Source organism: Chamaea fasciata, unplaced genomic scaffold (assembly GCF_029207755.1).
Source record: "Chamaea fasciata isolate MVZ Bird 193981 ecotype frontalis unplaced genomic scaffold, bChaFas1.0.hap1 SCAF_2, whole genome shotgun sequence".
Classification (NCBI taxonomy): Eukaryota; Metazoa; Chordata; class Aves; order Passeriformes; family Sylviidae; genus Chamaea; species Chamaea fasciata.
In genome coordinates this window covers 83,102,762-83,115,514 of record NW_027094087.1, presented here as the reverse complement: position 1 = coordinate 83,115,514, position 12,753 = coordinate 83,102,762, and the positions used below count along the sequence as shown (strand labels likewise).

At 39.7% G+C, this 12,753-nt stretch overlaps 2 protein-coding genes across 4 annotated transcripts in view; one reads left to right on the top strand and one right to left on the bottom strand.

Moving 5' to 3' along the window:
* The window catches only part of CYFIP1 (cytoplasmic FMR1 interacting protein 1), a 77,263-nt gene that overhangs the window by 13,662 nt on the left and 50,848 nt on the right, over positions 1–12,753 (bottom strand). For all 3 annotated transcript variants that reach the window (XM_066176507.1, XM_066176506.1, XM_066176508.1), the window contains 2 exons: positions 4,703–4,846; positions 3,111–3,201 (listed from right to left, as the gene is read on the bottom strand). In XM_066176507.1, the coding sequence (XP_066032604.1) occupies positions 3,111–3,201; positions 4,703–4,846 (235 nt within the window). The remainder of the gene's footprint in view (positions 1–3,110; positions 3,202–4,702; positions 4,847–12,753) is intronic.
* LOC136286046 (fibronectin type III domain-containing protein 9-like) lies at positions 7,013–11,718 on the top strand. The gene is made up of 2 exons (XM_066177488.1): positions 7,013–7,339; positions 9,638–11,718. The coding sequence occupies exon 2, from the start codon at positions 9,756–9,758 to the stop codon at positions 10,425–10,427; it is 672 nt and encodes a 223-aa protein (XP_066033585.1). The 5' UTR covers positions 7,013–7,339; positions 9,638–9,755; the 3' UTR covers positions 10,428–11,718.

The following is a 12,753-nucleotide window of genomic DNA, read 5'->3' as shown; positions in this document are numbered from 1 at the left end:
TTCCCAGCCCAGGCTTCCTCCAGTTCCTATTAGACTTTGACCTGAAATATTCCAGAAAAATAAGGGGTGGAAGACTCTTTACACAGACTGCTGTGCAGAAAAAGCTCCCAAAGTGTTGCCAGCAGCACAATCAGCCCAGGGAGAGACGAGACCACAGCGGCCACGGGGTTCTGGAGGGCTTCCCTAAACTGCCATGCCAACAGGTGGGATTTCAAGAGGTCATGGCCTGGGATAACAAGTGCTCTGTCCTGCACCAGCTTTGAGTGTTCTGTTTCTTTGGTTTGGTTTTGTTATGTTGTTTTTTGTTTGTTTGTTTGTTTTTAAGAAGAAACATGAAAATTATATACTTAAGAAAAAAATACACAATTTGGCTACTTTCTCATTAAGTTTATACCTTGCTAAGGTCATTGATCCTTTAAAAAATTTATTTTGGAGGGATGGTATACCAGTGACACAAGCCTCATCTCACAGCAGTGCTGACAAACTACTTTTCCTCATGGTATTCCATGACACTTCAGAGTGGCAGGATACTAATTCATCAAAAGAAGAAACGACATGTTCAAATACTTAAAAAATAGCAGAAGAAAATGTTACCTCCAAGATGAAATTTCAAGCTTAAACTCTTACAAGGCAAATATTCCTTTAAGAGCTTTAGTAACTTAAAAGGTCCCTTTAAAAATCCTTATGCTTAATGTATTTTTAGACAAATATTTTTATGACTACAAGACGAACAAGTTCCCCACTGCTTTAGACTGTTCCTATGGAAACAAACCCATTGGCAAAGAGGAGTCCTGAACAACTCTGATGCCACTGTCTGTACCCTGCTCCTTTTAGCACCAATAAATCACCATTTAGAAATCCACAAGCCTAGAAGGCTGATTATGTAGGGGCCTAGGAACTGCAATCAGCAGAGTTCAAACAAAACTCTCCAAATGAAAGGTCTGAAGTGCATGAAAGATCTAGAGGCTTACTTACTGAGTGTGTTTAAATCACTTCGCACACGAAGAACGGACTCAGGAAATTAATTCTGAATTTATAAATGCATATTACTTCAAGACAGATGAGAATCTACATACTTCATCTAAAGACTGGAATCACAGTTTTGGTCTGTATATGTAGGTTGTGCCAGTTATAAAGAAGTTATTAAATTACTTGCAATGAAAGAACTGAAGCAGCACAGACATACCCCACAGCACTCAGGCTTACTACTCACAACTAACAACTTCTGAGGAAGCTTTTGGAGGCAGAGGAGGGAACAGACAACAGTTGGTGTGTATTGGCTTGCATTTTCTGTGACAAAACACATAAACAAGGTGTGGCAAAGACTGCTAAAGAGGAGAATTTAGCACAGAAATGAGAGGACAGTGACTCAAAGGACGCACGCTCTGAGCCTGCCCTTCCACAGTCTGGCAGTTCCTCCCCTGAGGAAGGCTAAAATCTACAGCACATCCTCATCACAGAGAACATTTTCCTTTATCAGCCAGTGCTGTTCCAAGGGCAGACAGCTCCACGATGGGGAGGTGTCAGAGAGCACAGGGCTGTTTTTCCCTGCGAGAACGGTGGAGGTGTCCTGATCTTCCACAAGCCTCTTCTTCTCTGTCTGGCAACTTGGAAAGGAAAGGAGGAGATGGCATGACAGTGCTATAAAGGCTGTCTCTGCATTTCTTGGAAGAGGTTCTCCAGGGGGTTATTACGTGTCCTCTGCTAGAAATAGTTCAGAATAAGTAAACTACATCTGTTAAGACAAAACCTGACAGGAACAGGGGCAGTAAAGGAGCAGAGAATCAGGTGGGCTTTTGAGATCCAGTCCAATTCTAAAACTAAGTATGATATTCCATTGTCAAACCAAGAGTTGCTTTGATCTCTTGGTATGGCAGGCATCTAAACAAATGACATTTCTTTTGGAAGAATAAATATGAGGCCAAAATAGTTTGTTACTACTGCCCCAGTGAAGTTCTGCCTTTCCTATAGGATGGATTGCCTTTCAACCTTAAGAGAGAGTCTTCTAAAATCTCTGGGCATCTCCTGCCAAATATTTAGCCCTTACAGGTGAGGATTTCTGGCAAGCATCCTAATCTCACCTGCAGCATCACTGATCCTGGTGATGCATTATCTATATTTGAGAATACCTACTGCTTTTGCGGTCAGACCTCAGTGAATGGCTAAAAGCCTCAGAGAGATTATTTTTATACTCCTAACTACCATGATTCATCCATTTCTATGCTCCAGGGAGAAAAACAGGAAGGAAACACTTAGTAAGACCTCAATTTCATTTAACATTGGTAATGAATGTCAAGCAAGCTGTGGGAAGCAGAAAAAACCCAACCTCATTCCAGTTGGAGTGGCATTTAATAAAACTAAGTGACTCTGGAAAAATAAACTCAGGAGGTGGGTGGCACATGGAAGGACTAATTTGTGTTAATTAGAAGTTGTGGAGGAGGAATATTTTGAAGGGGAAAGCAGATTCAGAAATTCAGTGAACAATGTGATAAATACTAATTAGCCAATTATTTCTCCATAGTGGCAAGCAGTTTTCAATGCCATTTCTTCTTCTGCAACTGTCACACCTCCTGTTGAGAGGCTAAGATGCACCCCACACAAGCCTCAGACACAACTATTCTGGCAGGACCAGTATGCCTCCTAGCAGTATCACTCCTTTTACCTTGCGTTTGGTGAGGGCAAAGGAAAAGGGAATAGAGGCTGTTGCAGAGAACTGGATTATCTAAATTAGACATATAAACAGAAAAAATGTGAGAGGCTAACTTGCTGAGGCAAAAGCTCAACATGCTTATGAGAAAGATGAGAAACAGAAACTATTGTGGACATCCCAGCTCAAGATCAATTATGTCATAAGGCTGTCTCTGTACAGGTTGTCATCCTTTTGTCCTACATACAGAAGTCTTAAAACTTTTTAAGTACTTTCAGAAAGCATAGCATTCAATGATTCTTTCTATGGGGAAAAAAAAAAAGAAACAAAAAGCCACAGCCAGGCTAAAAACTAATTATCAGGAGAAAAAAGGAGGGAGGAAAAGACAGATATAAAAGATTCAGAAGACAGTGTTAGTATCATCTTATTAAGGCTGCTAAGGTAACATCAAACACAAACTAACCTGGAGAACCATACTCATGTCTTGGTAACCTACAGATCTTAGGCATCACTTCCATTAGGGTCTTGACATACTGAAGAATGGTCCCTTGTAACTAAGAGAAAACAGACGAGTGTAAACGTGTCAGTGCTGTTGAACTACGAAACTTTACAACAAACTGCATTCAAACTATACATGAACTGAAGCAGCTCTAAAAATCTTGCATTTAATTCTGCCAGTCGTTGTCGTTAAAAAGGCAACTTTTTTCAAATTTAAAGAGTTCACGTGGCATTAGCCACCTTTGCTACAAGATGAGTGGCACAACAGCTAAGGCCAGGAAGGTGAAAAAGAAGAAAACATGTTTTTCTCTTACAGACTGTCTAACTAACTTTTAGGGTTTTGGTAAAAACTTGCATTTGAATGTTTTCAAAACCATTCAAAAAAGTATCTGAATATGTTCAAAAGCAACACGAAAAAAGCCCTTATGATTAGGAATGGCTGCAACAGCCCAAACTGGTTCTTCTGGACATACCAGTTAAGATAGTCCCAGCCTTCAGTCATCCTTCCTACCTTATCTATCCCCCTACATCTGAGCATCTGCATCAGGCATTGGCAGGATACCCTCCTCTAGGCCTCCTGACCTTCTTTATAAGTGACCAAGTGTTCAATGCCACCTTTAATGAATTGAGACAAGTTACAAAAAAACCCCTCTCATAAAACACAGCAAACCAATACTTGACACTCAATCCCTGAAAAATATAAGTGTTTTCCTCTTTCCCTGAAGATTAAATTACAGTACCTTTTCAAGCCAGATTCACCCTTTCTAGAACATCAAAAATGTACTTAGAACATTGTGGGAATTACTGTAAACAAACTGCCAAATGTGTCAAGTGCCTGAAGTATGATTATGAATACCACAGCTTTCCCTGATACAGTTGGATTATTTTGGCAGCCTGCTCCTACAAGCAACAGGGAGGAAAATATAATTTCTTTGGCTTAAATTAAATGCAATGCACAATGGCTGTATATATAGATTCTAATAGTATAGCAAACAGCCAGTGCCTCAACCTCCCTCCAGTTACAAAGAAGGCCCTTTCCAATACAGGATACCCAGGCTGTGTGGATAATGTCTTCAAAACCGGCCTGAGCAGCACTGCTAATCAAGTACAGAGGTTAAACTCCTGTTGTTAAAGAGTCACCTATCAGTGATGTCATTAATGAGAACCCTGAAGTTAGGTGTCAGGCAGAAAGCACACTACAGCTGCTCTCAAAAAATATCAAGGAAGTGAATGTACAGTATGGTCTTCAAGTTGAAATCAACAAATTTAAAATATTCATATTCTTCCAGAGCCTACCTAGGCCCTAACAGTTCAGGTCACTACAAATTAAATTAATCTCCAATGAAGAATCCAAAGTTTTCAAAACACTGCTCAGGTCATCAAGGCTATTTTTTCTATTGCTCACACAAGAGTACTGTCAAGCACAGCTTATATCGAATTTCAATGGAAATTATTTTAATTCTTTTATCCAGGATATCACTTTCACTTTGTTTTTCCTGAGACATTTTCTATAAGAAACCATTTGGACTAGAAGAAAAATAAAGACAATTAGCATACCAGGCTCTTGACAACTTTCAGCAACTCCTCCATCACCACAGCAATGCCCTGATATCCAAGAAGTCTACAGATGACTTTAAAGTGAGGAGGACCAACAAAATTCCTGTAGTTGCTGTAAATGCTGGAATATGCCAAATTCAATGCCTAAAAGAAGAAAACAGATATGATTAATGAAAATTTTGTCTGCCTGTATCTCAATAATAATCCAATTTAAACATCATTTTAAAGCACATTAAAACTGAAATAAAAGCTTTGTGTCTCACTGTCTCTGAAAGAAGTTTAAATAAACAGTTTCTCTTTTGTAAGGCAGGAACTTCAACAAAAAATCTCTCTATTAGCAACACAAATTTGTGAGCACTTTTTTTCAAAGCAGACATCTTCCATTTATCATTTATAAAGCCACAAACATTTTATCTTTTGTACTTTTCTATTTACACAAGTATAAAAAGCTAAAACTAGTCACTGCCATGTCCAGATCCCTGAATTAAAAGCACAACTTCTGTTCCTTTATCTTCCAGTTTTTGCACAAAACATCTTGGAAGATATTACTTCAATTTTGTGTTCATAATAGGTGTTTTAAGTCTCTGAGTACTTAACTACAATAAAAAAGCCTTCTGCAGTTACTGCTCTCTGCAACTAATTAATAAGGATCTTTCTTTTTCAAACCCCTTTGCTGTACACAAGATCAAAGCAAATCGAAGTCTGGGATGTACCCTCATGGAAATTCTTCAAGACTTGCATAAATAGGACCAGGTGCTTTGCCATAGTCATGTTTATTTCTATGAAAGTGAACACAACTGTACAGACTGATGTGATGTGGGGATTTAGGAACTGTTTGCTGAAGCTGCGGATTAGAGAGGGTTGGCTAACATTAGCATTCTCCATTTCTGCAAGTGGGTTGTTCTCCTAATACCCTGAAATTTAATTTTAGCAGGAATCTTGGCCACCTTTCTTACAGAAAGGACTGTTGTGTTTCCTTTAGTTTTTCGCAGTTTCATTCTCTCTGAGACACACATGGAAAACATCATACAGTTAAACCTTCATCTTCACACACAGCTGTAACAGAAGATTTTCCAGGAAGAGCATTCCCTTCAATGCAGATCCTGCCCTAACTACCCATGCAAGTCAACACCAGATAAAATGTAAATACATGGCATTAAGCTAGTTGGAATTCAAAACAGAAAACTGTACCAAGCTCTTGAAGGATTTTATTATTTTATGAGTGATTCTCCTAAAAGTACTTAAAAATCATCTTTTGAAGTAATCAGAATAGAATATACACATTTTTATTTATGTTGTATGTCTCTATATAAACACCAGTTTCCAACTTAGGTCTTAGAAATTTAAAAATTCTAGATGCAAACTAAAATAGACACTTGGATAACTCCTAGAAATCCTAGTACATAACACAGTCCTGCTGCTACATCAGAGCTGGCTAAAAGGCCAAACCCCAAGTGTGTCCCACCAGGGGACAGCCTGAAGCTGTATGCCTCTAGTACAACCTGTGCATTTCCATAGCTCTCTGCATACAAAAATGGGGTCTGGGGCAAAGGCAGCAGAGAGAACTGGTAAAACCTTAAGAACATACATGCAGATGAATGTCCTGATAAACTAAGGATTTATACAATTGCCCCTAAAAGATGAGATTTTTTGGTTTTGATGTTTCCACTTAGGTACGTCTCCTACAACAAACATATCAGAACTATCCATTTCAGCTACAGCACAAGGAGAATTTTATTTTAGTGAGTCCAAGCCTTTTACTGCCATGAGATTAAGGGGAGGGAACCTCTCTTCGCACAGCAGGAATCTGTCATAGAAAAGCAAGCCCAAAAAACATTATTTCAGTATTTAAAAAAAACTTGCCAATGCATAACATACGAAGCCAGCCAATCTAAAAATACATCTTTCATGTAAACCCTATAGGGAAGTAGTACCTAAAATTTACAGTCCACTTGTAAATGTTGCATTAGTGGATCTTTCTAAACTGTAACAAGGGATTGAGAAAAAAACATTACACACCAACATCACTTTCCCCCCAGTGAGACACAAAAGCATAAAATGCTTAGGGAAGAAGCCACTAACTAGAGGGGGGTTAGGTGGAAAGAGAGGGAAGTTGCTGATCATTATTTTTTAAGCTGTACTTGCTCCCTCCCCTACTTAAATTAAAAAAAAAAAAAAAGGAAGAGTTTTTAGTTGCTGATGTCATCAAAGTGCTAACATTAATCACTCACAGCATCACTCGTCCACACACAAGAGTATATAACAGGGATGCTCAGGCAGCATACTGCCAAGGGGAGGCAAGCAAGAGAGGGGGGGAAAGACATTATTTTTTTTCTCCTGTGTGGTCTTTGAAAAGCAAGGCAACAGCATCTTTAGACAAGATGTGCTCTTGCAGGAATTTAAGTGCAAGAGACAAAGAAACCATGCCACCAGCAGCATCGGAGAAAAAAACTGAAATCAAGCAATGAGAATTCAGTCCAGAGAATCCGAGGAGAAGAAAAGGCAAACTGGCAAACAGAGATCAGTCAGGAAATAATTCATGTAGAAAGGGATACAAAAAAATTGGTGTTTGTAACATTTTCACAGCAGCATCGCCATAAAGAAATTGTGTTCTGGAATTTCTGTCAGGGAGTGACGGTAAGTACTGACTTTATGATTCATAAAACATCAGATGGCTTTTCCAAACATTTACATGTCGGTAATTGTGTGTTTTCTAATAACTGATAGTTTGTAACAATAGAAGTGTATCATTGTAATTTAATTATAGTTCATTCTACTTACAAAATGCTATGAGGATTAAACTGTTGCAACTATTGTTCCTAGGCTGTGTTAGAAAGTGTTCTATAAAAAAACTGATTATAATTTTAAGTAATTAGGATCTACCAGCTAAAGAGAAGGTAACTGAGCAAGCAAAAGCTCTGATCTCACTAATGCATCCTATTTTAATATCTGCAGTAGCTGGGTAGATGCCAAAATGTGTCTGTTCGGTAAGTTTATCTGATAGCAAACTCAGTTCCTTTATGTTGTTGCTGTATTAAAAAGGGTGCGTTTACCAAAGCATTAGAAAAGCAGCATCTACCCAGATCAGTCATATCCGTGGTTTTACATTGTCATGAAAATAAACATGCATATTTTTCTTCCCACTTCCCAGTAAATACAATCCAAAAGCCTTGAGCAACAATTTGACATAAACAGGAACAGAATTCCTACTATAAATGTAATGTTACTATCTAAATCCCATTAAAAATATCCCACAAAATATACATTTTCCCAGTCTCCTATCTAGTATAAAATATAAGTATTACAGAATAATTTCAGAATATGTTATGAGCAAATCACACAAGCTTTCTTCCTCAGGAAAATTTTCAATAATTAATTGTTATTTAGCCAGGAAATGTAACATCTTAAACCTGATCTAAAAAAAAAAAAATAGATTTAATTTTCACAACAAAGTCATAAACAATGAAATAGTGTGTTACTGTCATGGGCATTTATAGTCATAAAAAAAGCCAGAAACTTTCAAAGTGGAAAAAAACTTCCAGGAGTGCCACTGGAAACTGACATTCAAACTAAGGAATCAGATTAAATTGCTGAGGTAAGCTCTTTTTCAAAAGTTACCATCACAACAGTAAAAGCATAAAACCCAAGCCAAATAAATGAAAATACCCACTGTTTGTTATTATATATTCTTTAATAGGTGTGTTTAGAGAAATTGCAGGGAAGAGATGTTCCTTCACTATTTACAGTGGTTACACATACTGAGAATCTCAAAATACTGGCAGATTTTCTAATTTGAATTGAGGACGAGGAGGAGTATAAATTCAGGGCAGACAGACTATGGGATTACATAAAATGACTTAGAACAGCAAAAAGCATTGGTAATTTTTTAAAACCCCCACTATTTATCCAAAAGGTAGGCTATAGTGAATGCTGTATTTCACTAAGCTTGACAAAGCTTTTCCAAGAGGCTGACTAGCATCAAGACTAAACATTGTGATACTGATACCACCAATGTACAGTGTTCACAGCCACTGCCGCAGTGTAGCTGCAGTGGCTACAGATGTGCAACTTAACAGCAAAACATGGGGACTGTCACAGTGTCACAGAACAGTCTGCCTTGGAAGGGACCTTAAGGATCACCTAGTTCCAACACCCCTGCCACAGGCAGAGACACCTTCCACAGCTTCTCTGGGCAACCCATTCTTGTGCCTCACTGCCCTCACGGTAAAGAATTTCTTCCTAATATCTAATTTAAATATAATCTCTTTAAGATAAAGTCATTCCTCCTTGTCCTATCACTATCTGCCTGTGTAAAACGACCCTCTCCAGCTGTATTGCTGTATCTAGATACCAGAGAAGGTGCTGTAAAATCTCCGTGGAGCCTTCCCCAGGCTGAACAGCCCCAGTTGACTCAGCCTGTCTTCATAGGGAAGGTGTTCCTATGTGAACTTGTGGATAAGAAACTAATGTAAGATATTGGAGACAAAATAATATGTGGTCATGTTTCCACATACTCTTCTGTTTTTCAACTGATTGTGACTGGCAAAAATAAAGACTTGTGGATGGTAGAGGCATTTATTCCTCACTATGCACTCCTGCCAACCCCTCTTGCCACTTACCATAAAATGCAAGAGACACAGACTAGAGAAAACAACAACTACTGCATTTTTTTACAACAACCTGGGAAAAAAGCAAGTGAAAGGAAGTGATTCTCCAAATGTAAATTCTGCAAAAATTCACCATCTCTCAAGATACCACTGGCCACTTGTACAGGCAGCAGCTCTGGTTGAATTTCTTTATGTTTACCCTTTCACTTGGAAGAGAAATACACATTTTAAAACACCTCAAACTTTATGAACGTTCATTCCCATTTTTACACTGCACTACCAAAGATGAGAGCCTACTTTCCTAACAAACTCCATTCTTACATTACAGAGCACTACGATTAAGGTCCAAACAACATCCTCAGCGCAGCAGCTTCTCCAAAGAACATCTTCCCTTTCCACAGGGAGACCCACATCAAGGAAGAAGAAAACTCCCGAGCAACATCCTGATGGGAATAACCATCCAAAACATCACAGGAAACACAGCCATGGTAATTTGGCCGAAAATGGCCAGTTGTGTCGACAGCTTTTACAGCATCATGTACCACCCTAACTGGAACAGCATGCTATCCAGTTACTCCAGAAAGAGCTTTCAGAAGGAAGAGAGGGTGCCCACCACTCGCTCCTCCTTTGTTGTTGAAAACCTGACTCCCCTTACAACATACATCATGTGCGTGACCTGCCAGTCCGCCAACCCCTCCAGCGACCAGTGCAGAGTGTTTAACACACTGGAACGAGACCCAGCATCGGCGAGCAACACCAAGAAGGAGCTGGCACTGGGTATCTGGCTCACCAGCAGCGTCCTGCTCCTCATCATCGCTGCAGTGCTGCTCTACGGCTGCCTGCACCTCCTGTGCCGCAGGAGACACGAGCGCTTGCAAGAGCGGAACAGGACCTCCAAACAAGAGCATGAGGAGCCATGGACCAAAAGTGTGGCGTACACCTCAGATGAGTTCAGCAGGCAGAGCCAGCAGACACAGGATGATGAGGGAAAGCATCCAGGTAGCATCCAGCTGGCCACAATCATAGAGAATCCCTCAGTGTGCAATGAGCCCATCATGCCATCTTCTAAAAGTCAGGAACGAGTCCCAGTAACAGGACAGAGCTCTGCTATAAATTAGAAATGTTTTGTCCAAAAACCAGGAGAAGGTTTTTGCTACATAAGGTACCCCAGCTACTTCAAACACATCACATGCACTGTCGGTGCTCATAACAAGGAGCTCCAACTGCTCACTACAGCACTCCTGGCTGTACCTCTGATGTCAAACCCTTTTCCAACAGATGCAAAAGGTTCACATACCCAAGAAGTGAGCACTTCAGCTACCCTCCATTATTTAAAAATGAAGCATGTAGCAAGTAATTGGTTTACATTTCAAGGGGATTTTTTCATTGTTTTCTTTAGTCTAAAACAGCAAACGAATATAAAAAGTAATCAAAAGTGACCAAAAGAATTTTTGTTAACTAGCATGAATAAAACTGATGAGGAGTTTCCCAATGGCAACCCAGACTGCTAGACTATAGACAACTGGAACATACACACAGAGTGCAGTGGTTTGCCAGTGTGAGTTTTACCCTGACAATCCCAGCTGCTTCCCAAAACACACACTACAAGCAATACTACACTCAGACAATACTCTTCATTGCCCAGGGTGTTGTCCCTCCCTCCCATCTGTACTGAGATCAGTCTCAGAATGTAAGCTAAACTCAGACGGATTTTAATTGTATCCTCTCATCTGTCTTATTTTCCCTCAGTATAAATACATGCAAGATACTGACTTTGTAAGAACATGTCTAATTAAGGAAATATCCTGGGTTATCACATTTTGCACTCTTCTGCTCCCACCACAAGCTATCTTCTGCTCCATGGGTCAATGACTCCCTGCAGAGGAAACAGAATTCAGAGATGCAGCTTCTGGCCCTTCCTTTTCTCGTTCCCTTTCAGTTTTAATGATAACACATGTTAATCAGCTGCAAATTTCTTTTCAATTCCACAGTACATTCTGGGTAATGAAGGGGGACAAAATACTAAAAACATGCCAAAATGCATTTTATTTTTGTTACAAGAAAACCTGCTGATCATCTCACTCTGCCTTGAGCTTCATGGCAAAGTGCCAAGGTCCTTCAGAGAGAAATCTGTTCACCCTCACAACGTGACAAATGTTGTCTGATTTACATGTAAAAGTCACCCTGTCTTAAACCTTTTAACTGCATTTGTGTTCCATAAAAACATAATAAATCTTAGTATTGCTGTATATTAAGCCTAAAAAAGCAAAGGTGCACTGTGACTGCAGGCACTTAATTGCTCTTGGTACGAATGCACGTGTGAAGTCAGCTCTCTCTGACACAGCTCAGTTGTACCAGTGAAGGCTGAAGAACTGCTGGCTGGGCAGCTGCCATCCCTCTCCACCAGGTCCTGGAAGCTAAGGGGGGCGGGGGGGCGGGTACAATTTTGGCAAGAAAGCTCCCCATGAATATTTCACAGCAGGTAGTGGATCTTTTCAGCTACTCTATTTTGACAACAATTCCCACGGCTTGTGAAATGCATCAACTCTCAGAGTGCTAGGGAGAAGCTGGCATAAGTGTGATGAATCTTCTTTGATTTATCTGAGTAGGATAAGCATGACACACAGAAACGTCTGCTAAACGGGGGCGAGTATGACTTTCAGAAAACACTTCAAAAGGCATTTTTATTGTGTGAAGTTAGCAATAATGTGTTCTCCACCTGCTGCAGAGGACACTTCCTCAGCTGACACATTTTCCTTTGTCTTGCACATCGGTCTCAAATAAACTGGGAGAATAACAGTTCACTTGCTGTTTCAAATGATGGTATTACATGAAATAAGCACTGAAAAACCCTCATCAGAGCATGAAGCCAACACAACAGGTTTACTGCCAAAAAGGGGTGCCTGGGTAGCGAGGACAGAAAGAATGCTTTAAAATTATCTTGTAATCAAATTAACAGTAACACTTCTCTGATTAGGTTTTCATCAAAAAAAGGGTATTTTAATATTAAAGGGATGAAGCCAAGAGACACAGTCAATCTCTGCCAACATCCTGGGCTCTTGGAAGCCTGTGTACTTCTCTGCATGACTATTTCTTTATGTGGGTTTTAAGGCAGCCCAATACATATATATATACACACATTTATGTTATATACATATGTACATGCCATACTGAGAGCAAGAAGCAGTTTGGTCTTAAAGTAGTTTCAAGGCAATTCACCTACTGAATTGCCTTGAAACTGTATTCTGTTGTTTGTACACAAACACATATAACCAAAAGACATGCCTCTATCTGACTGAGAAGGCAAAGAGCTACCATGGAAGTGCTTCCCAAGGGATTTACCTTCTCTAAATATAAAACCATTCCACCCACAGAGCTTACTGTGCACTACTAAGATAAACATTTATATCATCTCACAAGCAATGGACCATCTCGCACTTGCTG